The sequence below is a fragment of the Rattus norvegicus genome, chromosome 17 (assembly GCF_021556685.1).
Source record: "Rattus norvegicus strain SHRSP/BbbUtx chromosome 17, alternate assembly SHRSP_T2T, whole genome shotgun sequence".
NCBI classification, from domain to species: domain Eukaryota; kingdom Metazoa; phylum Chordata; class Mammalia; order Rodentia; family Muridae; genus Rattus; species Rattus norvegicus.
The window spans coordinates 63,688,864-63,711,067 of record NC_141550.1 but is presented as its reverse complement, the minus strand read 5'-3'; the positions used below and the strand labels follow the sequence as shown (position 1 = coordinate 63,711,067).

General features: G+C 42.8%; 1 protein-coding gene across 3 annotated transcripts in view; it reads left to right on the top strand.

The window, feature by feature from the left end:
* Ccny (cyclin Y) overlaps positions 1-21,877 on the top strand; it is a 130,211-nt gene extending 108,334 nt beyond the window's left edge. The window contains exons 9-10 of one of the 3 annotated variants that reach the window (XM_087591138.1): positions 16,757-16,919; positions 19,618-21,877. In XM_087591138.1, the coding sequence (XP_087447264.1) occupies positions 16,757-16,919; positions 19,618-19,734 (280 nt within the window). In that variant the 3' untranslated portion in view covers positions 19,735-21,877. 3 annotated transcript variants of the gene reach the window in all.
* Positions 21,878-22,204: the final 327 nt, after the last annotated feature.

The following is a 22,204-nucleotide window of genomic DNA, read 5'->3' as shown; positions in this document are numbered from 1 at the left end:
GGTTGTACCAGTCTGCAATCCCACCAACAATGGAGAACTGTTCCTCCTTCTCCTCGCCAGCATCTGCTGTCACCTGAGTTTTTGATCTTAGCCATTCTCACTGGTGTGAGGTGAAATCTCAGGGTTGTTTTGATTTGCATTTCCCTTATGACTAAAGATGTTGAACATTTCTTTAGGTGTTTCTCAGCCATTCGGCATTCCTCAGCTCTGAATTCTTTGTTTAGCTCTGAACCGTAGATAAACCCTTAGCCAGACTAACGAGAGGACACAGAGAGTGTGTCCAAATTAACAAAATCAGAAATGAAAAGGGAGACATAACTACAGAATCAGAAGAAAAAAATCATCAGATCCTACTACAAAAGCCTATATTCAACATAACTTGGAAATCTGCAGGAAATGGACAGTTTCCTAGACAGATACCAGGTACCGAAGTTAAATCAAGAACAGATAAACCATTTAAACAACCCCATAACTCGTAACGAAATAGAAGCAGTCATTAAAGGTCTCCCAACCAAAAAGAGCCAGGTCCAGACGGGTTTAGTGCAGAATTCTATCAGACCTTCATAGAAGACCTCATACCAATACTATCCAAACTATTCCACAAAATTGAAACAGATGGAGCACTACCGAATTCCTTCTATGAAGCCACAATTACTCTTATACCTAAACCACACAAAGACCCAACAAAGAAAGAGAACTTCAGACCAATTTCCCTTACGAATATCAACGTAAAATACTCAATAAAATTCTGGCAAACCCAATCTAAGAGCACATCAAAACAATCATCTACCATGATCAAGTAGGCTTCATCCCAGGCATGCAGGGATGCTTTAATATACGGAAAACCGTCAACATGATCCATTATATAAACAAACTGAAAGAACAAAACCACATGATCATTTCATTAGATGCTGAGAAAGCATTTGACAAAATTCAACACCCCTTCATGATAAAAGTCCTGGAAAGAATAGGAATTCAAGGCTCATACCTAAACCTAGTAAAAGCCATATACATTAAACCAACATTAAACAAAATGGAGAGAAACTTGAAGCAATCCCACTAAAATCAGGGACTAGACAAGGCTGCCCACTCTCTCCCTACTTATTCAATATAGTTCTTGAAGTTCTAGCCAGAGCAATCAGACAACAAAAGGAGATCAAGGGGATACAGGTTGGAAAAGAAGAAGTCAAAATATCACTATTTGCAGATGATATGATAGTATATTTAAGTGATCCCAAAAGTTCCACCAGAGAACTACTAAAGCTGATAAACAACCTCAGCAAAGTGGCTGGGTATAAAATTAACTCGAATAAATCAGTAACCTTCCTCTACACAAAAGAGAAACAAGCCGAGAAAGAAATTAGGGAAATGACACCCTTCATAATAGTCCCAAATAATATAAAGTACCTCGGAGTGACTTTAACCAAGCAAGTAAAAGATCTGTACAATAAGAACTTCAAGCCTCTGAAGAAAGAAATTGAAGAAGACCTCAGAAGATGGAAAGATCTCCCATGCTCATAGATTGGCAGGATTAATATAGTAAAAATGGCCATTTTACCAAAAGCGATCTACAGATTCAGTGCTATCCCCATCAAAATGCCAATCCAATTCTTCAAAGAGTTAGACAGAACAATTTGCAAATTCATCTGGAATAAAAAAAAACCCAGGATAGCTAAAACTATCCTCAACAATAAAAGGACTTCTGGTGGAATCACTATCCCTGAACTCAAGCAGTATTACAGAGCAATAGTGATAAAAACTGCATGGTATTGGTACAGAGACAGACAGATAGACCAATGGAATAGAATTGAAGACCCAGAAATGAACCCACACACCTATGGTCACTTGATTTTTGACAAAGGCGCCAAAACCATCCAATGGAAAAAAGATAGCATTTTCAGCAAATGGTGCTGGTTCAACTGGAGGGCAACATGTAGAAGAATGCAGATCGATCCATGCTTATCACCCTGTACAAAGCTTAAGTCCAAGTGGATCAAGGACCTCCACATCAAACCAGACACACTCAAACTAATAGAAGAAAAACTAGGGAAGCATCTGGAACACATGGGCACTGGAAAAAATTTCCTGAACAAAACACCAATGGCTTATGCTCTAAGATCAAGAATCGACAAATGGGATCTCATAAAACTGCAAAGCTTCTGTAAGGCAAAGGACACTGTGGTTAGGACAAAACGGCAACCAACAGATTGGGAAAAGATCTTTACCAATCCTACAACAGATAGAGGCCTTATATCCAAAATATACAAAGAACTCAAGAAGTTAGACCGCAGGGAAACAAATAACCCTATTAAAAAATGGGGTTCAGAGCCCTACTTTTTTGTGAAGAAGTTCTTGATCCATTCTTTTGCACTAAAGCTTGGTAAGTCCTCTGGAATGAAAGGGAATATATTATTCAAGTGACTGAAAAAAGAAAATAGCAGGATTATTCTTATGGAGAATAACAGGATTGAGGCCTCCATGGAAGGTAGAAGCCTGGGCAAAGTGTAAGATGAATACAACCTACTTGGCAGTGGGCTGTGTCCCTGTGTCCTCAAGTCTGACCTCTGTCTGCAGTCTGCCTGCTGACCAACTGTGCAGAGGGTCGTAGTACAAGGTTTGCATAGTCATTGGACCTACACTCCTATCTGCAAGTGTCTGGGAGAGCAGCTTGTTCCACTTACAAACTTGTTTTGGTCTCAGTTGGACAGACAATCACGATCCCCGACACCAGGCCAATCTTGTGCAGATTGACAGACTAGTTGTTAAGTTCTCACACCAACACAAAGCAGTTTTTAAACACCAAATGATGGTTGCTGAACATGGAAAATCAGATGCTATGGCCTGTTTGTGTTGTGTTTTACGGGCATGTGTGGCTTGTATGCATGTGTGGGTGTGTGATGTCAGTCCTCCCCCTCCATCTTGAGATAGGGCTCTTTGTCCCTTGCCAGTCTATACAACAAGCTGGCTGCCCAGTGAGCTGAGGTTCCTCCACTTTGCAACTCTATTTGGAGCACTGGGATTATAGATGTACACCTTTGCATCCAGTTTTTCCTTGGGTTTGAAGGGTTCTGAGTCAGGTCATTGTACCTTCAAGGTAAGCAGTTTACTAGTGTCCACTCAGACATTTCTAAAACTTCCACTTGGCATTTGTATGATTTGCTTTTGTTTATAGTAGTCTCTTAAGGGCTATTTTTACATGTATTCTTGGGAATCTTCCGTGACCAGAGGCCAGGCTACTTGTCTGTATGTCGCAGACAGATGAGGACATAAAGAACCTCATCACTCTGCAGGTGCCTGGTATCTGTGGTTGTTTGTTGTTAAGTTGTGGTTATATGCATAGCATGAGACTTCATTTTTAGCATGCAGTACGCTGCACTACTGTGCAGGTAGCTGTCTTTTCCTTTCCTCCCTTCAGCCTAGCCACCAATCTTAGAGTCTGTGTGCTCCCAAGGTACCCACATGAGTAAAATCTAGTAAGGTTCACTATTTAGAGGTAAATACGCTTTCATTCGTGAACAGTGCTCCATTTTGTTTACCCACTTGGCACGCACCAGTAGTCACTTCCTGGTGCATCTACAAGGGTTAGTGTACCGTGAATGTGGCTGTAACTGCCGTGGACTCCTTCAGTTCTGTACTCCTGGGCAGTTGCTACAGTCAAAAGCTTTTGCATTTTGAGCTCAGTGCTCTAGAAGACTGGCATGGGATGAGAGCAACTGTCTACTAACCTTCTGAGTCCTGTTTCCAACTTAACTAAATGTCACAAGATCAATTCTGTACTTGGCCAAACTAGTTTAGCAGTTACTTTTAAAAGGAGCTTTTGTTTATTGACTGAAATACATATGTATCGTAGATGTTGATACCAGAACTGTTTCCTCAGGATGACCCAGATGAGGGCAGGAGTCTCATTGAGCCTATTTCTTTTGTACCATTGTTAGCTTGCTGTTAACTTACTACATGGTAAACTTTCAGCTGTGTCCCTAAATTCATTCTGTGAATAGAAAAATCAAGGCAGGGGAAATTATTCTTCTATCAAAAGTTATGTTTGAGTTTGCTAGGCTGGCCACAAACTTGTGATAGATCCTCCTCTGTCAAGTTCCAGAATACTGGGAATATAAAAGTGTGCCATCATAGGGGCTCAGACTAGCTCTCAAAATGGTGAGAAGGGATTTTCTTCTTATACTAAGTTCTTCAGTGTGGTGCCCATTCATCACCAGAAGGTAGTCTGTACCCATAAGCTGCTGCCTCATGCTCATTTATTAAATCACATTTCAATAAAACAGTTAGTTTTCATTTTTTTAAAAAATAGGCTTCAACCCAGGGATAGAGGGATGGTTCAGATACCAAAATTCATCAATGTAATCCACCATATAAACAAACTCAAAGGAAAAAAAAAAAACACATGATCATCTCTTTAGATGCTGAGAAAGCATTTGACAAAATTTAACAACCCTTCATGTTAAGTCTTGGAAAGATGAGGAATTCAAGGCCCATACCTGAACATAGTAAAAGCAGTATGCAGCAAACCAGTAGCCAACCTCAAACTAAAATCAGACGCTAGAGATAGAGGCTGCCCACTCTCTCCCTGCGTATTCAGTACAGTACTTGAAGTTGTAGCTAGAGCAATTAGACAACAAAAAGAGGTCAAAGGGATACAAATTGGAAAGAAAAGATGATATGATAATATATTTAAATGACCCCAAAATTCTACCAGAGAACTCATAAATGTGATAAATACCTTCAGCAAAGTAGCTGGATATAAAATTAAACAAAATAGTAGCCTTCCTCAAGGATAAACAGGCTGAGAAAAAAATTAGGGAAATAACACCCTCACAATAGCCACAAATAATATAAAATACCTTGGTGTGACTCTAACCGAGCAAGTAAAAGAACTGTATGACAAGAACTTCAAGTCTCTGAATAAAGAAATTGAAGAAGATCTTAGAAGATGGAAAGATCTCCCATGTTGATGGATTGGCAGGATTAATATAGTAAAAATGGCCATTTTGCCAGAAGCAATTTACAGATTCAATGCAATCCCCATCAAAATTCCAACTCAATTCTTCACAGACTTATAAAGAGCAATTTGCAAATTCTCATTGGAAAAACAAAAAACCCAGGATAGTGAAAACTATTCTCAACAATAAAAGAACTTCTGGGGAATCACCTTCCCTAACCTCCAGCTGTATTGCAGAGCAATAGTGATAAAAACTGTATGGTATTGGTATAGAGACAGGCAGGTAGATCAATGGAATAGAATTGAAGACTCAGAAATGAACCAAGATACCTGTGGTCACTTGATCTTTGACAAAGAACCTAAAATCTTCCTGTAGAAAAAAGATAGCATTTTCAACAAATGGTGCTGGTTCATCTGGTAGTCAACATGTTGAAGAATGTAAATTGAACCATTCTATTGACTTGTACAAAGCTCAAGTCCAAGTGAATCAAGGACCTCCTCATCAAACCACGTACACTCAAACTAATAAAAGAAAGAATGGGGCAAGAACCTCGAACACATGGACACTGGGGAAAATTTTCTGAACAGAACACTAATGGCTCATGCTCTAAGAGCGGGAATCGACAAATGGGACCTCAGAAAATTGAAATAGGAAAAGATCTTTACCAATCCCACATCCAATAGAGAGCTAATAGTCAATATATACAAAGAACTCAAGAAGTTAGACTCCAGAGAGCCTAATAACCCTATTTAAAAAATGGGCTACTGTCACGCCCACCTCGGCCGGCAAGGAAGACGCAACACGGTTGGATTCTTCTCAACAGCCTTTACTGCAGGACACCTTCATTGTTGACACGGGGACGCAAGCAGCAAAAGCACTCGCCTTATATACACAACAGTATGCTAATATTCTTTCAGGGATTGGTGGGGCACGAGTCACACCACTGTTATCCCAGCTACTTGTCCTCCAAAGATTGACGCGGCATGAACCTTATTAGCATAGTACCGCCCCAGCCAGACTGACGTCAGGTGCAAAACCCCGCACATGCACAGTACTGTTGTTCACCACAGGAGGGCGCCAGATCACCTCATCATACAGCTGCCCTGACGAGGGGACAAGCCTGCGCATGCGTGGTAAGTTATTCACATTCAAACGGGGCTGGCTGTCGGCGCCATCTTTACTTCGCCACGCCGCGCACTACATCTCCCCCTTTTTTGTTTAATAAAATGACTGGTCTAGATCTGGGTGTCACGTCAATCTTGTCATTGTTCCTGTCTTAGGTCGTTCCTGATGAAAGACTCGGCCTTACCCGTCGCTGGGTCACCCTATCGCCACCGGGCCCCGTGTCTTAGGTTGGTCCAAGTTCGAGGAAAGTTGCCCGTCCCTGGATACAATAACCCCCACATGACTGTGACAAAATGATCTAGGGCGAACTCTTAATCTTTCAAAGAGGCCAGCCATATATTGGGAGAAGCACCATCGTCAATAGCGGTCATAGCCTCGTAAACAACCGCTTTGTGTCTGGCATGTTCCCTTTTTAAACGGCCAATAAGCCAGAGACATACTCCGCATCCCAGGAGGACAATAGCTCCCCAGGCAAACATGCCCGCCCACTCCTTAACAAGGGAGAAAGCATTGGTAATCCATGAGGTAAAGTCTTCAATTGTGATGGGGTCCAGCCTAGTGCTGTTGAGGACAGCAATCTGCATCAGCAATTGTCTTGATAGTTGCTCTGCTTTCATGGACCAGTTTCCTTTCAGATAATTCGAGATTTCTTTGCTCTGTTGAGAATGCTGAGAAAAGTTAGCTTGCAAAGGAATAATGCATAAACCTCTAAGCGATGAAACGCAAGACAGCTGTGTCATATGATACAGTGCCTCAATTTGTTCTTGAACTAAATCTATCCTTTGATTGGCTAATAGAAGGCCAGATTCCAAATGGGTATTAAATTCTTCTTGTATCTCTAGCGCCACTGCAGTTCTTTCTACAATCTGATTGACAGTCTCAGCCGTCTGTATTTGATTGGTCATAGCAATAGCAGCCGTGGCTGCCATAATTCCAAAATGTCTTTTGGTTCTCAGCAAATTAAGAATAGGAAAGCTATCTGGGTTTGCCTCCACTGGGATTGGCACAAAGGAGGGAATCTTAACCATCACTGCGGTGTCATTAGTGCCATCCCAGCGGTGTCATTAGTGCTATCCCAGCATTCAGCTAAATAGCAGACTACATCAGAGCTATTACAATTTAAAACACCACTGCTTACATTAGTGCTTATCAGAAAGAAAAAAGGTGATCTAACACATACTGAAGTACTAGTGGCAGTATTATTTGCCAAGGGGTTATTATATTGAATATTGGTCAACCTGGTATCATTTTTTCTTGTAGCTGAAACATTATACAGCACGAAGTTCTCACCCATCAACCTAGCAAAGGGGGTCAGGGATGTATATGCCCCTTGGTCATTGGACAGCACCCATTGAAACTAAGGCCAGAGATTATGCTTGCCAGTCTTATTCTCAAAACAGTAGAATTGCTATGAACTGGCATGGATACTGGCCAGGATCTGGCAATAGCCCACAGGGTGAGCGAATTAACCTGTATTACCATTCCCAGTAGTAATAGTAGGGTTCGTAGTCTCATCTTCAGGAAGAGCAGAAGGCAATTTTCGAGTCAAGCGCTCAGGTACCCAAATTGGATTTTCTTGATTCTGCGGAAAAACACAAACAGCTCCCCTAGATCTCGAAATCACGGGATCTGGGCCACGCCATTCATCAGTTAAGACATCCTTCCACTTTACTTCTGCATTAGTTATAGGTGTAGTAGCAGCATGGTGATCCGCAGCAGAGCGGCCATGCGCATCCAAAATTAAGAAATTTAGAGTAAAAAGAGCTAAAGAAAGTTTTTCTTTTGGTGTTCGGCCGCTGGCAATTCCCTCTTTTTGTTTTTTTATAAGCTGTTTTAAGGTACGATGTACCCTTTCCACAATTCCTTGACCTTGGGGATTGTATGGCAATCCTGTAGTATGTTTGACCTGCATTGTCTGGCAAAATGCCTGAAAAGACTTAGCAGTGTAGGCAGGCCCGTTGTCTGTCTTGAGACTATCAGGCTTTCCCCAGGCTGCCCATGCCTCTAAGCAATGGCTAATGGCATTACGAGCCTTTTCACCAGTCATCAGAGTAGCGTGTATAATACCGGAACAGGTATCAACAGAAACATGAGCATTTTTTTTTTTTTTGGTTCTTTTTTTCGGAGCTGGGGACTGAACCCAGGGCCTTGCGCTTCCTAGGCAAGCGCTCTACCACTGAGCTAAATCCCCAGCCCCAACATGAGCATATTTTAAATTTCCAAATTGAGATATGTGTGTGACATCCATCTACCAAAGTTTTAGCGGGATCAGACCACGAGGGTTAATCCCCACATGAGGAGGGTGGTGAAATTGAACACAATTTTGGCAACGTAACACCACATCACGAGCTGCAGCTCTAGAGATTTTAAATTTTTGTTGAAGAGTAAAGGCAGGTACATGAAACTTTTGATGAAATTCTCTAGCGCGATCAATTGGAGCTGCATGAAAAATAAACTCTCTACGAGTACTAACATCCACCAAGGCGTTATTACTGGTCATGGGACCAGGCAAATTCGTATGGGCTCGAATATGTTGTATGAAAAATTTATTTTTTCTGGCCCAAATCAAATTTTGTAATTCTAAAAGAATTTGGCATACAGTACTAGTCGACCGAATTGGCCCTGCAATTTCAAGTGAGCACACCGCATTAACTACATAAGCAGAGTCAGAAATTAAATTAAAAGAATCATGAAATCTTTTGAAAACGTCCAATACAATTTTACATTCTGTAATTTGGGGGGTTGCCTGGACTGTATTGAATTAATACTGGTTCTTGAGAGTCAACCATATAGGCACCTACACCTGTTTTGGAGCCATCTGTATAAATATCTAACGCTCCCGGCAAAGGCTCTGAGGCAGTGATCTTAGGAAAGATCACTGGGTGTTCAGTAAAAAATTGTAGCAAAGGATCCTTAGCATAATGATTGTCAAGCTCTCCATCAAAACTACAGCGTAATATGGCCCAATCATCTATCAAGGCACACAATGTTTCTATCTGTGCAGTTGTATATGGTATAATAATTTTCTTGGGTAAAATACCAAAATGCTGAATACAAGATTTAACGCCTAACACAGCAAGCTGTGCAACAGCAGAAGGGTAATATTCAAGGGTCTTATTAGGAGAAATATGGGGATATATCCAAAGAAGTGGACCTTGTTGCCATAGCACTCCTGTAGGCTGACGAAAGGTTCTTAGTATACACAAAAGCAGATCCTCCTTTTCCTTGTACCTTTTTAGCATTGCCTTTTCCAATCTTTCTTCTACTTTCCTCAAGGATAATCGTGCTTCCTTGGTTAAAACACGGGGTGAAGTAAGCTGAGAATCCCCTTTCAGGATCTCATAAAGTGGTTGTAAATCTACATTGGACATTTTAATATAAGGTCGAATCCAATTTATGCTTCCTAGTAATTTTTGAAAGTCATTTAATGTTTTTAAATGATCTTTTCATAATTCAATTTTTTGAGGGGAAATACTATGAGGAGTAACTTTAGTTCCTAAATATTCTCCCATTTGGCCCATTTGAACCTTTTCAGGTGCAATGAACAATTGATTGTTTTCAAGCACCTTAACCACCTTTGCATAAGCCACTTCAAGGGTGCCACGATCTTTAGCAGAAAGCAAGATATCATCCATAAAATGAATCATTCTTAATTTTGGGAATTGGTCACGTACAGGCTGTAGGGCCTGTCCTACATAAAGTTGACACATAGTAGGGCTATTTGCCATACCTTGAGGCAAGACCACCCACTGATAGCGCTTATCAGGCTCCTCATTATTCATAGAGCGCAAAGTAAATGCAAATCGCACGCTATCTTGCGGGGCAAGAGGGATGGGAAAAAAGCAATCTTTAATATCAATAATAATAATAGGCCAATCAGCAGGAATGCTGGAGAGTAATGGCAAACCTCTCTGTATGGGACCCATTATTTGCATTTGAGAATTAATAGCTCTTAGATCATGTAATAACCGCCATTTTCCAGATTTTTTTCTTAATGACGAATATGGGCGTATTCCAAGGTGATCTGGATGGTTGAATATGTCCTAATTGTAATTGTTTGAATACTAATTCGGCAGCAACAATTAATTTTTCAGAGGATAGAGGCCATTGAGGAACCTATAAAGGATCCCCTGTTTTCCACGTAATGGGTATTCCCCCCTCAATGGCCCCTAGGAAAAACCCAGACCCGTCCTGTCTTGTTTTTGTTTCGACAGTACTGGGTCAACTCATCCTTGTAAGTTTTTTCCTAGACCCTTTCTAGGCACGTAGCCCATTTCTGCCATCTTATCCTGGACTTGCGGGGAGTAATCATTAGTCAGTCTCATGTCTAGATTTATCAACACATCTCTGCCCCACAGCATCACAGGAATGTCTATAACGTAGGGAGTAATCTTTCCTGATCTGGCTTCTGTATCTCTCCATGTCAATTCTTTGGAGCTCATTAAAGGAGCCATTTCGTACCCTAAACCTCGCAGGGCCTGAGATGATGTTTGCCTAGGCCATCTGGGTGACCATTAATGAGCAGAGATGATACTACGATCTGCTCCAGTGTCCAACAGGCCAAGGAATGAACGTCCCTTCACATTCAATGTTAACATTGGACAATCACTCAGTTCCAATGAGATAAAGGCAAATCGGGAACCTGTAGATCCCAAGCCCCTATCCCTTCTAATCCTATTTTCAGCAGGAAAGCGCTTATGCAAGCTAGGCAGAAGCAGCATTTGAGCGATTCTGTCTCCCGGGGAAATGGCAGTGACTCCCTGGGGGGAGGCTACCAGCACTTTTACTGTACCTAAATAATCAGGTTCAATTACTCCGGGTACAATCTGTAAACCTTCCAGGGCAGAGGAGGAGCATCCCAACAATAGCCCAACTGTATCTTTAGGGAGGGGTCCTCTAAAATCTGTGTCTATAGGCTGCACTCCCATTTCGGGGGTTAGCACGAGTCTGGTGGTGGAGTGAAGGTCCAGTCCTGCGGAGCCTTTAACGGCTCTCCTCGGTCCTTCGGGTGGCGAAGGGAAGGGCAAGGCCTCTGATTGTCCTGTCCCTGTCTGTCGCTCTGCAGAGCCCCATATATTTGAGGGCCCTGGGGACGTGGGCCCCGTTGTCCGTTTTTTGGCCGTGCACCACTATATCCTGTCGCTAGGGGTCGGCCATCCAAGTCCTTCATAGATCTACACTCACTTGCCCAGTGGTTTCCCTTTTTTACATCGTGGACATAGTCCAGGCTGCTTAGGTCTATCACTAATTCTCCCCCTACTCCTTTCAGGGCACTGTTTTCGATAATGCCCTTTACGACCACATTGGAAACAGGTATCCGGGGGCTGGGGATTTAGCTCAGTGGTAGAGCGCTTACCTAGGAAGCGCAAGGCCCTGGGTTCGGTCCCCAGCTCCGAAAAAAAAAAAAAAAGGAAACAGGTATCCGTGGTGGCGGTTTTCCCTAATTGCACCACAGCTGCCGCTAGGCCAGCATTAGTCAATGGTCCTCCCAGTTCCCTGCAGACTTTCATCCAAATCTCTAAACCTTTATGTTTGTATGGTGTTATGGCAGTCCTACATTCTTTTGTACATTGCTCGTACACTAGCTGCTTAATGAGAGGCATGGCTGTATCAGGGTCTCCGAAGATCTTGGTAGCAGCCTCTACCATGCGGGCTACAAAGTCTGAAAACGGCTCTGTGGGCCCTTGCAGAACCTTGGTAAGGTTCCCAGAGACTGCACCCTTATTAGGCAGTGCTTTCCATGCCTTGATGGCTATTTCATTTACTTGGCTATAAACTTGCTCTGGATAACCAGTCTGGTCCAGAGTGAATCTCCCTAGACCCAATTGCATGTCAGCATCCCAATGTCTCTGAGGGTCTACTCCTGAGGCCAGATTAATGGCAGCCTGAGTATTAGCGTATTCAAAAAGGTAAGATTTCCAATCTAAGTATTGACCTGAGGAGAGGCAGGCTTTAGCCAGACTTCCCCAATCCCCAGGGGTGAGGCAATACCTAGCAACAGCCTCAACTTGAGCCATAACAAAAGCTGCACTGACCCTATAGGTTCTGACTGATTCTGCCAATTGCTTCATAGTCTTAAAGTCAATGGGTTCATGATATCTATGCCCGTTAGCATCCAGAAACACTGGAAAACTCAATCCCATCTCTTTCCACACCTCTGGGCAAAAGGAAGCAGCCCCTGCTGGCTTCACCATGCTTTTATATTGAAGGTTATACGGAGGTGCTGTTGGTATAACTGCTTTCTTGCCTAGTCTCTCCCTCTCACACTGAGCAGCCTCTTCCTCGAGATCAGCCTCATCATCCTCACATCGTTTATCCTCTAAGCAGGCAGGGACCATTCGCCAAAGAGGTTTTGGTTCGGGCTTAAGCTTGCCCTCTGTGGCTTCTCTATCCCACACAAAGAAGAAAAGAAACAAAATTACAAGCCCTACCCACAAAGGATCAATTGGAAACAACATTGCCCCAAACCTTTCCGCCTCTATACCAAGGCTTTTATCATCTCTGCTTACCTCCAGAGAACTTTATTTATCTTACCTCCCTTATCCGGGAATTTTCCGACGTCGCAGTCCTGGAGCTGAAGGGTTCTGAAATCCACGAGGATGTCCTCGGGTCTCCGTACAGCGCCACCACTTGTCACGCCCACCTCGGCCGGCAAGGAAGACGCAACACGGTTGGATTCTTCTCAACAGCCTTTACTGCAGGACACCTTCATTGTTGACACGGGGACACAAGCAGCAAAAGCGCTCGCCTTATATATACAACAGTATGCTAATATTCTTTCAGGGATTGGTGGGGCACGAGTCACCCCACTGTTATCCCAGCTACTTGTCCTCCAGAGATTGGCGCGGCATGAACCTTATTAGCATAGTACCGCCCCAGCCAGACTGACGTCAGGTGCAAAACCCCCCGCGCATGCACAGTACTGTTGTTCACCACAGGAGGGCGCCAGATCACCTCATTATCATACAGCTGCCTGTGCATGCGCGGTAAGTTATTCACATTCAAACGGGGCTGGCTGTTGGCGCCATCTTTACTTCGCCATGCCTTGCACTACAGGCTACAAAACTAAACAAAGAATTTTCAACTGAGGGCTACTGAATGGTTGAGAAGCACCTAAAGAAATGTTCAACAACCTTAGTCATCAGGGAAATGCAAATCAAAACAACCCTGAGATTCTACCTTACACCAGTCAGAATGGCTAAGATCAAAAATTCTGGTGACAGCAGATGCTGGTGAGGATGTGGAAAAAGAGGAACACTCCTCCATTGTTGGTGGGATTGCAGACTGGTACAACCACTCTGTAAATCAGTCTGGAGGTTCCTCAGAAAATTGGACATTGCACTACCTGAGGGCCCAGCTATACCTCTCTTGGGCATGTACCCAAAAGATGCTCCAACATACAACAAAGACACATGCTCCACTATGTTCATAGCAGCCTTATTTATAATAGCCAGAAGCTGGAAACAATCCATATGTCCTTCAACAGAGGAATAGATCAGAAAATATGGTGCATCTACACAATGGAGTACTACTCAGCTTTTAAAAACAATGACTTCATGAAATTCATAGGCAAATGGATGGAACTAGAAAATATCATCCTGAGTGAGGTAACCCAATCACAAAAAACTCCACATGGTATGCAGTCACTGATAAGTGGATATTAGCCCAAAAACTTGAATTACCCAAGATACAATCCACAGACCACGTGAAGCTCAAGAAGAAGGACGACCAAAGTGTAGATGCTTCAGTCCTTCATAGAAGGGAGACTGAAGGAAAGGGCATCCAGAAACTGCCCCACCTGGGTATCCAGCCCATATACATACAACGATCAAACCTAGACAGTATTGCTGATGCCAAGAAGTGCATGCTGACAGGAGCTTGATATAGCTGTCTGCTGAGAGGCTCTGCCAGAGTATGACAAATACAGAGGCGAATGCTCACAACCAACCATTGTACTGAGAATGGGGTCCCCACTGGAGGAGTTAGAGAAAGGAGTAAAGGAGCTGAGGGGGCTTGCAACCCCATAAGAACAACAATATCAACCAACCAGTCACCCCAGAGCTCCCAGGGACTAAACCACCAACAAGAGTACACATGGAGGGACCCATGACTCTAGCTGCATATGTAGCGGGGGATGGCCTTGTTGGACGTCAATGGGAAGAGAAGCCCTTGGTCCTGAGAAGGCTCTATGCCCCAGTGTAGGTGAATGCCAGGGTGGGGAGGATGGATGCACCCTCATAGAAGCAGGAGAAGGAATGGGATAAGGGGTTTCTGGAGGGGAAACCAGGAAAGGGGATAACATTTGAAATGCAAATAAAGTCCAATAAAATCCAATAAAAATCCAATAAAAAGAAAAAAAAATCCTGGTAAGTCCTAAAGAACAATGACTTAAAATTTCTTAAAAGTATAAAATTCTACTATATATGAAGTGTCCGAGGGCTCCAACTGCATATGTAGCAGAGAATAACCTTGTTGGGGCACCAATGGAAGGGGAAGCCCTTGGTCCTGTCAAGGTTGGACCCCCAGTGCAGGGGAATGTTGGGGAGGTGAGGGGGGATGGACAGGGGGAAACTTTTACGGGGTAGGGGGCTTATGGACAGGAGACCGGGAAAGGGAATAACATTTGAAATGCAAATAAAGAAATATATCCAATTAAAAACAAGAGAGAGAGAGAGAGAAAAAGTATAAAATTCAGAACAGCCTGTGCATTTGGTACATGTGAGCTCCTTTCAGAAGCACATATAGAAACAAACAAGATGTTCTTTCTTGTCCAAATAAAAGGCCTGAGAGCAGTGTCTCAAACTTCCTTGGCGGTTTATATAATTGACTGATTTACTTCCTTTCTTTTTTTCTTCTTAAAAATATTATTTTTTTCAGAATGTTGTGCAGTGTACTTTTATCATAGTCATTCTCTCTTACCAGATCTACCCCTTTCCATTCCCACCCAACTTTGTATCCTCTTTTTCTAAATTTATTCTATGTCCCAATTGCAGCTTCTCCAAGTCCCTTTCCTCCAAGTTCCTTCCTCTCTCCTTCCCTCCCTGACGCCCTTTCTCCTCTGATATCAGTCACCATTGGTAGCAAGTTGCAGACAGACTAGGCACATTTACTGTTGCGGCCAGATGAGTCAGCCCAGTTAGAACAAAGGGATCCAGGGGCAGGCCCTACAGTCAGAGACCACCCTGCTTCTACTTTAGGAGTATCCTCTGAAAACCCTTCTGCATAACTGTCACATATATGTAGAGGACCGACAACGTATGCTCTCTGATTAGTGGTTCAGTCACTGTGAGCTCTTATGAGCCCAGGTTAGTTGATTCTGTAAGGTTTCTTGTGGTTTCCTTGACCCTTGTGGCCCTTTAATCTTTTTTTTTTTTTTCAGGATTTTCCAAATTCCACTTAATGTCTAGCTGTGAGCCTCTGCATCTGTTTTTGTTTCAATCCTTTGCTGGGTGAAGTTTTTCTGATGAGTTATGCTAGGTTCGGATTTAGAGATTCCTTGGAGTTTCCATTGTACAAGTTCATCCCAGAAATGCCTCCCCAGCCCATTTGTCTCTCCCTGTGTCCCCCACCCACCCTATTCCCTCCCCATCCTCCTGTTCCCATCCCCATCTCCACCCACCCGATCCCTCTGGTCCCCACCTCCAGTGTCTAATCTGTTTCCCCTGATCATTTACATTCAAGTGTTCCCATTGGGTCCTCATAGTTAGCTTCCTTGAGTCTGGATTGTAGCTTGCTTAACCTATAGTTTAAGAATAATACCCACTTGTGAATGAGTACATCCCATTTCTGTCTTTCGGGATCTGGGTTAACTCACTCAAGATGATCTTTTCTATTTCTATGCATTTGCCTGCAAATTTCATAATGACTTTGTTTTAAATAGCATTGTGTAAGTCTTCCACACATTTTTTTATCCTTTCTTCTGAGAAGAGAATCAGGACCAGCTCCCACAGTAGTAATAAATAGGCCTACTTTGAAAGATGAATGAGATATTCTTGGTGTTGAAATATGAAAATTCATTCTAGCTGTTGCCATTCCTACTCATCAAAATAAAAGTGAGCTGTCTGTGTACCTAAATACCTCTCCTCTCACTTTGAAGACCTGTCCAGCAGCCAACCCCACATGGGACCTATTAGAAAGGCTAAGGCTGGAGTCAGTCAGTTCATTTAGCAGGTTCCACAACACCCAGCTCAATGCCCAGGCTCCTGAAATTCCTTTAAGAGCTGGGGCTGGAATTGATTTTTCACATAAGAAGCCCCTGAACACTTCTCCCCATCTCCCACCCCTACCCCAACCCCCAACTCCAGTGAGGAAGTATAGGCCTGCTACAGAGGCCAGCTTCTCCTAGGTATTTTCTGAGACTCCTTGACCTGTTCCTTGCTGCTCTTGATGGATTCCTTGTGGGACAGGCATTATCTGTATCAGACCTTAGTGATAGAAATCTTTCTAAAGCAATTCTGTTGATCATCGCAGTCAGGGTTCATGTTTCTGGGCTTCAGCTCATGTGGATTTGCCTTTTAATACCTATTTGTTGGTCATATTGCATAGCTGGTGTTAACCAGGCAGTTAATTAGATCAATTTTCTTCTAAAGGATGCAGTTTTCTGGAGTCTTCAGTGGGTGGCAGCCATGCCTGTTCTTAGGCAGCTAAGTGAGACTCTTGTTGCTTTTGTCTTGTAGGAATGAACTGGAACGCCAGTTCCTTGAATTGCTACAGTTTAACATCAATGTTCCTTCCAGTGTGTATGCCAAGTATTATTTTGATCTGCGTTCTCTGGCAGAAGCAAACAGCCTGAGCTTTCCTCTGGAGCCCCTGAGCAGGGAGCGTGCCCACAAGCTGGAGGTAAGGAGGATTCGCACACCACTGCAGAGCACTGCCCCATGGCCATCTCTGTGCCCACACTTGCAGTATTCTCCAGGTGTGTTGTGAAGTAGGACAGGACCTTAGGGGGATTGCAGGCCAGTTTGTTAACTGACTATATATGTGTTCTTCATTTTTTAACAACCATAGGCAGCTTTTCTTTATTGTACACCAATTCTGTTTCTAAGTGGTTCTTTTTAACACTCTTATGTTTATAGTTTTACTTTTTTTTTAATAAGTCCACAAAAATAAGTATTTTCCATCATGCATAAACAAAAGAAAAAAATGGAAAGAAGCTTTCGAGTGGCCTCAGCAATTGAGAATCCAGAAAAGCTATTATTATGTTATATTTTTATCCTAAAGGATTCTTTTGTAGTTGGCGCTAAGGCCTGCCACAGTGGACATGATTTGGGTTGAAGGCTGTTGTTACTAACTCATGACTGTTTATCACAGCAAATGTGTGTTTCCATCGACTCTTCCCATCTGGTTTAATAGGTAGTGTAAAAGGCAAAGTGGTCTAGTGACCCCTGCTCCACTGTATGTTGACCCTGTTCTCTGTCCCTGTTCTCTGTTCCTCTGGACTTCAACCCCTAGGCAATGTAGTTTCAGCCATAGAGCCTGTTCTAGTTTAGTTTCTGTGCTTTGATAAAACATTGCTAATACCAGCTTGAGGAAGAAAATTATTTTTCTACATTATAGTCATCATTGAAAGGGAAGGCAGGGCAGGACCCCAGAAGCTGGAACTGAAACAGGCTAAAGAGGAATGCTGCTTAGTGGTTTGCTCTCATGGCTTGCCCAGTGTGCTTTGTTATAACCCAGGACCACCTGCCTAGAGGTAGTACTCCCCACAGGCTAGTCCAAGAGAGACATCTTCTCAGTTGAGGTTTTTTCTTCCCCAATGACTCTAGCTTTTGTGAAGTTGACAAACAAAACAAAACAAAAACAAACAAACAAACAAAAAAAGGAAGCAGTACAAAGCTTTAGACCACGGTGGAAAATGAGATTCCTTTTCCAAATTGCCAAAGCCATATGTACCTACTCCACTGTTTGTCTCTCTCTTGGTATAAAATCAAACCAGAGGTAGAAAGAGGTCTGGGTTTTTTGTTTGGTTGGTTTAGGTTTGTAAAGAGGTATCTTTAGTGTGAATTTCCTTTGCATTCATTCTGTTGAAAACTGTTGTAGTTTTCTTACTGTTGCTGTTATAAAATACCCTGAGAGCAACGTGAAGGAGAAATGTGTTAGGGTTAAGGTTTCAAGTTACAGTTCATTATTTCAAAGAAAGTCAAAGCAGCTAGAGATAGAACATCCAAGAACAGAGTAAGGGCTTATATGCTTAGTGCTCAGCCAGCTTACTCTAAACCAGGGGATGGTGTACATCAGTTAAGGTATTCAGGACAGAGCCCTATAGATAGCCCATAGGCCTCTCTGCTCTAGAGAATTCCTCATTGAGATTCACTCAAGTGAAATAACATCATCCGTGTTCCTGTTCATTGTATTCAAAGTTGACCATTTGGACACACAGATTCTAGGTTTGGGGGTTGTTTTGTTTTTTGTTTTTTGTTTCTTTTTTCTTCAAAGTGACAATTAAGAGAGCAATTAGGAGTCTTTTTTTTTTTTTTTTAAATTTGGAGACAGGGTCTCTTTACCTAGTCCTGACTGGACTCACTATGTAGACCAGGGTGGCCTCAAACTCACAGAAATCTTCCTGTACCCACTTCCTGAGTGCTTCGTTTAAAGCTGTTCACCACAACACTCCCAGCGGTCCATTAATCTTAAGATGGAAACTCAATAAAGCAAGGAGACAGGCTGGGTGCTAAGGACTGGGAGTAAAGAACTCCAGGGAGGTGCCGCTGTCCCCTCCTGTGCAGATCTGCACCACATGCAAAGTACCTTACGTATTTATCTTTTAAAAAATTACTCTAAGCTGGGCTCAACGTGTTTTGACTCTGTCTACATGACAGAGAAAGCAGCTGTTGTTACCACACATAATCTGGTTAAGAGGGAAGACTACTATCTGTTGCTATTACAAATTCAGACACACACTATTTGCGAGAAATGGCAATTGGTAATCTCAAAGTTTAAATAAAAGACCCAAGAACTCTATACATGGTGATTGGAGTGAGACAGCTCAGCCTGGTAATCTGTCTGCTCTCCACATATGCATGCCTGTCTGGTTTTCTCTCCTCCAGTCCATCTTCTCTGCTGATAGTGGAATTATTTTCCTAAATGCAGCCTTTGAATTTTAGCATGCTCTCTTAAGATTAGTGACAGGTTTACACTAGCTACAGACTACAAAGTGTTTCCATCCTGGCCTATGTGGGCTCTGCATTCCTCAACACCCTGTCTTGTCTCATTAACACCCACCGTGTTGGTCCACCCTGGCTCCTGGGTCAAACTCTGGACGCCTTATTTGTAGCCATCCTGACTATGGTTGTCTCTCACCAATATAGCGCTCATTATGGTTGTCCTCACAATAGCCCTGGGTTCTCCTTCTCTTTTGCTTTCAAGATCATGAGGACACACACATACCACTACCACCACCCCATTTCTAAACAGGGTTGGAGTTGTGCTAGGCAGCAAGACCAATTGAGCCAGCAGCTGTGACAGCCTTGCAGAGAGCCCCTGACTGAGGTGGGACCTTGAAATGTACCCTGACCTGCGCTGTCTTTCTCCTTCTCAGGCCATCTCTCGTCTCTGTGAGGACAAGTACAAGGACCTCAGAAAACCCATGAGGAAGCGTTCAGCAAGTGCTGACAACCTGATTCTGCCTCGGTGGTCCCCAGCCATCATCTCCTAACTGGGGCACTCTCCTGAGGCCATGCCGTCCCTCATCTTCTCCTTTTGTTTAAGAAAAGATGAACTTGGATGGTTTGGTTTGGTTTGGTTTTCTTTTTTCCTTCTGTTTTTAACGCAGCCCCATCAAGGCTGCCTTCACATCCACCTCCACGTTGCGTGGGTGTACACAAAGAGGCTTTAAGGGACGTAAAATCAGTATTCAGGAAACTCGGTGTCAAGCCTTCGCAGCAGTCACCAACAGCGCTTCTTTCATGGAGGAAACAGACTCTAATCCTGGAGAAGGAAATGAAGGAAAAGGAAGTTGTGTTGAGGCAAAGATTAGTTGGGAGCTTTGCTGTTTCTGGGTTTCTGTCTGGTCATAGACACCAGATGGAGGCAGATGGTAGGTAGCAGAGTTGAAGGCACCTCCAAATCCGGAATGCCATGCTATGCCCTTGGAATCAGTGTGCTCTGTAAGACTCCTGCATTCCTTCTTGCTGCTCTCTTGGGATTGGGGGTGGGGATGTTTGTTCATCTTTATTCTGGTTTGGTTTTGATTCCTCAGAGCAGAGAGTATAGTTTGTAACCATCATGGCACAGACATCCAAATAAATAGTACTGATTGTTTATCTCTGCTCCATTTTCTCTAGCCGTCTTCTGAGCTTTCTTCCTCACAAGTAAGATGTGCTTGTTGTGTTTCTACGTACCTGTTTTATACGACTCTTTCAATAATAGCAGGATTAACTTGACTGTAGTGCTGAACCAAGACCTCTCCTGCCTAGTTCCAAGAACTGTCTATCTAGATTAACATGGGTGCTTGTGCCTTCCAGTTTTCTCTCAATTGGTTGTTCTCGGTTTGGGTTTTGTCCCCACCTCTCCCTCCCAGGTTCTCCTTTTCTGCTAACAGGAAGGTGTAATTGCAAAACTCAGTCAGACTGTGTGGCTGAAGGCAAAGGTCCTCAGCTCAGGCCTCTTGGACAGAGAAGCATCCGGGAGCCAGGTTTTCGTGACCTCCTGAGGAGCGCGTCCACGTGCTCCCTGCCTGGTCATTGTTCTACTTCCATGTCCATTGTTGTAAGCAATATTCTCCTTGACTTTTATATGCTTCCTTTAAATCAAATTTAGTCTATTTGTATACAGTTTTTTTAAAAAATCTAAAATTTAGAAAACGGGGAGTGGGTGGGTGGGTATTCCAGTGGGAAGGTCACTCAAAGGAAAACTGTTACTATTTCCTGCGATATTTTTCACAAAATGATTGAATAAAAAAAAATTCAACTTGCATTCTCATTGTGGGTGCTTGGAGAAGCTACACAAACTGTGAAGGTTCATACTTCTAACTGTAACAGCGTCTGTGTGTTCTGCCTGTTTCTGACTTGTTTGGGGATAGGTTCAGCTCTTGTGTTGAGTACAGTAGAAGAGTTACAGGTGCCTGTCTAGAGAGGATCTGACGTGAAGGCTGAGTCACACACAAGTGCTTTGCTTCTACCCATCGTCTTAGGCTGCAGTGACTGAGGTTGCTGAGCTGTTTATTGTTTGAGGCAAATTCCAGCATTTGCTTTGTTATATCCTCCTGTGTGAGCTTGGGGAAGTTTAGAACCGTATGTTAGTGTTGAGTACCCTAAAATTATACGCCTGACCCCTCTCAATGGAGCACAGTTTGAAAATGGAAGGAACAAATGTCAAAATCCCAAGAGTATAGAGCCACAAACCTTAGTCAGGATTCGATGCAGTGTGTCTTGTGCAGTTCTGTATGCAGGATAAGCAAGTTCTGGCCCAAACTTCCACAGCAGGAAGTAAAAATTAACCCCTCCTGTTGCGTCTTTGATGATTTGCTCTGAGTGGGAAACAGGATCAGCTTCTCTCCTTAGGAACCGTAAACAGAGGTCTAAAAATGTAGAAAGTGTCATTTTGTATTCCCTCATCTCTATAACTCTAAAAGGGACCTATTTTCTTAGCCAAATATGAATACCTCTTAGATTAATTCCTTCCTCTCATGTAAAGTACCTTATTTTACCAGCCCATTTCAGGAAAGAACTGCTGACTTGGTAGCAGAAATCTTATTTTTATTCCTTTTATTTGAATGGGAGATTTGGAAATTGACTTATGTAAATAGTTAAATGCACCTGATACTATTTTGTGGAGTTTATTAAACTACTTTAAAAGATTGTACAGTGTATTTGTTGTATGTGTGTACACACAGTCTGGTATCTGACATCAGCAATGACTCTTTAGAGCCTGGCTTGGTTTTGTTCAGACTGTTGACTATTGTTTTCAAGCCTGTGCACTGGACTCTACCTCTGAATAGGAAAGTTTTCCCTTTGCATCAATGAGTGTTAAGCTGTATTAATTGGTTGTATTTCTTGCACTAAGGATTTCAGTTGTACTGTTGTAGTCTGAATTATTAGGCATGTAAGTATAGGCTCATTTAATTTTTCTATACAATAATGAAGACTTTTTTTTTGTTTTCTGGGTTGTTCTCAGTTTGCCAAAAG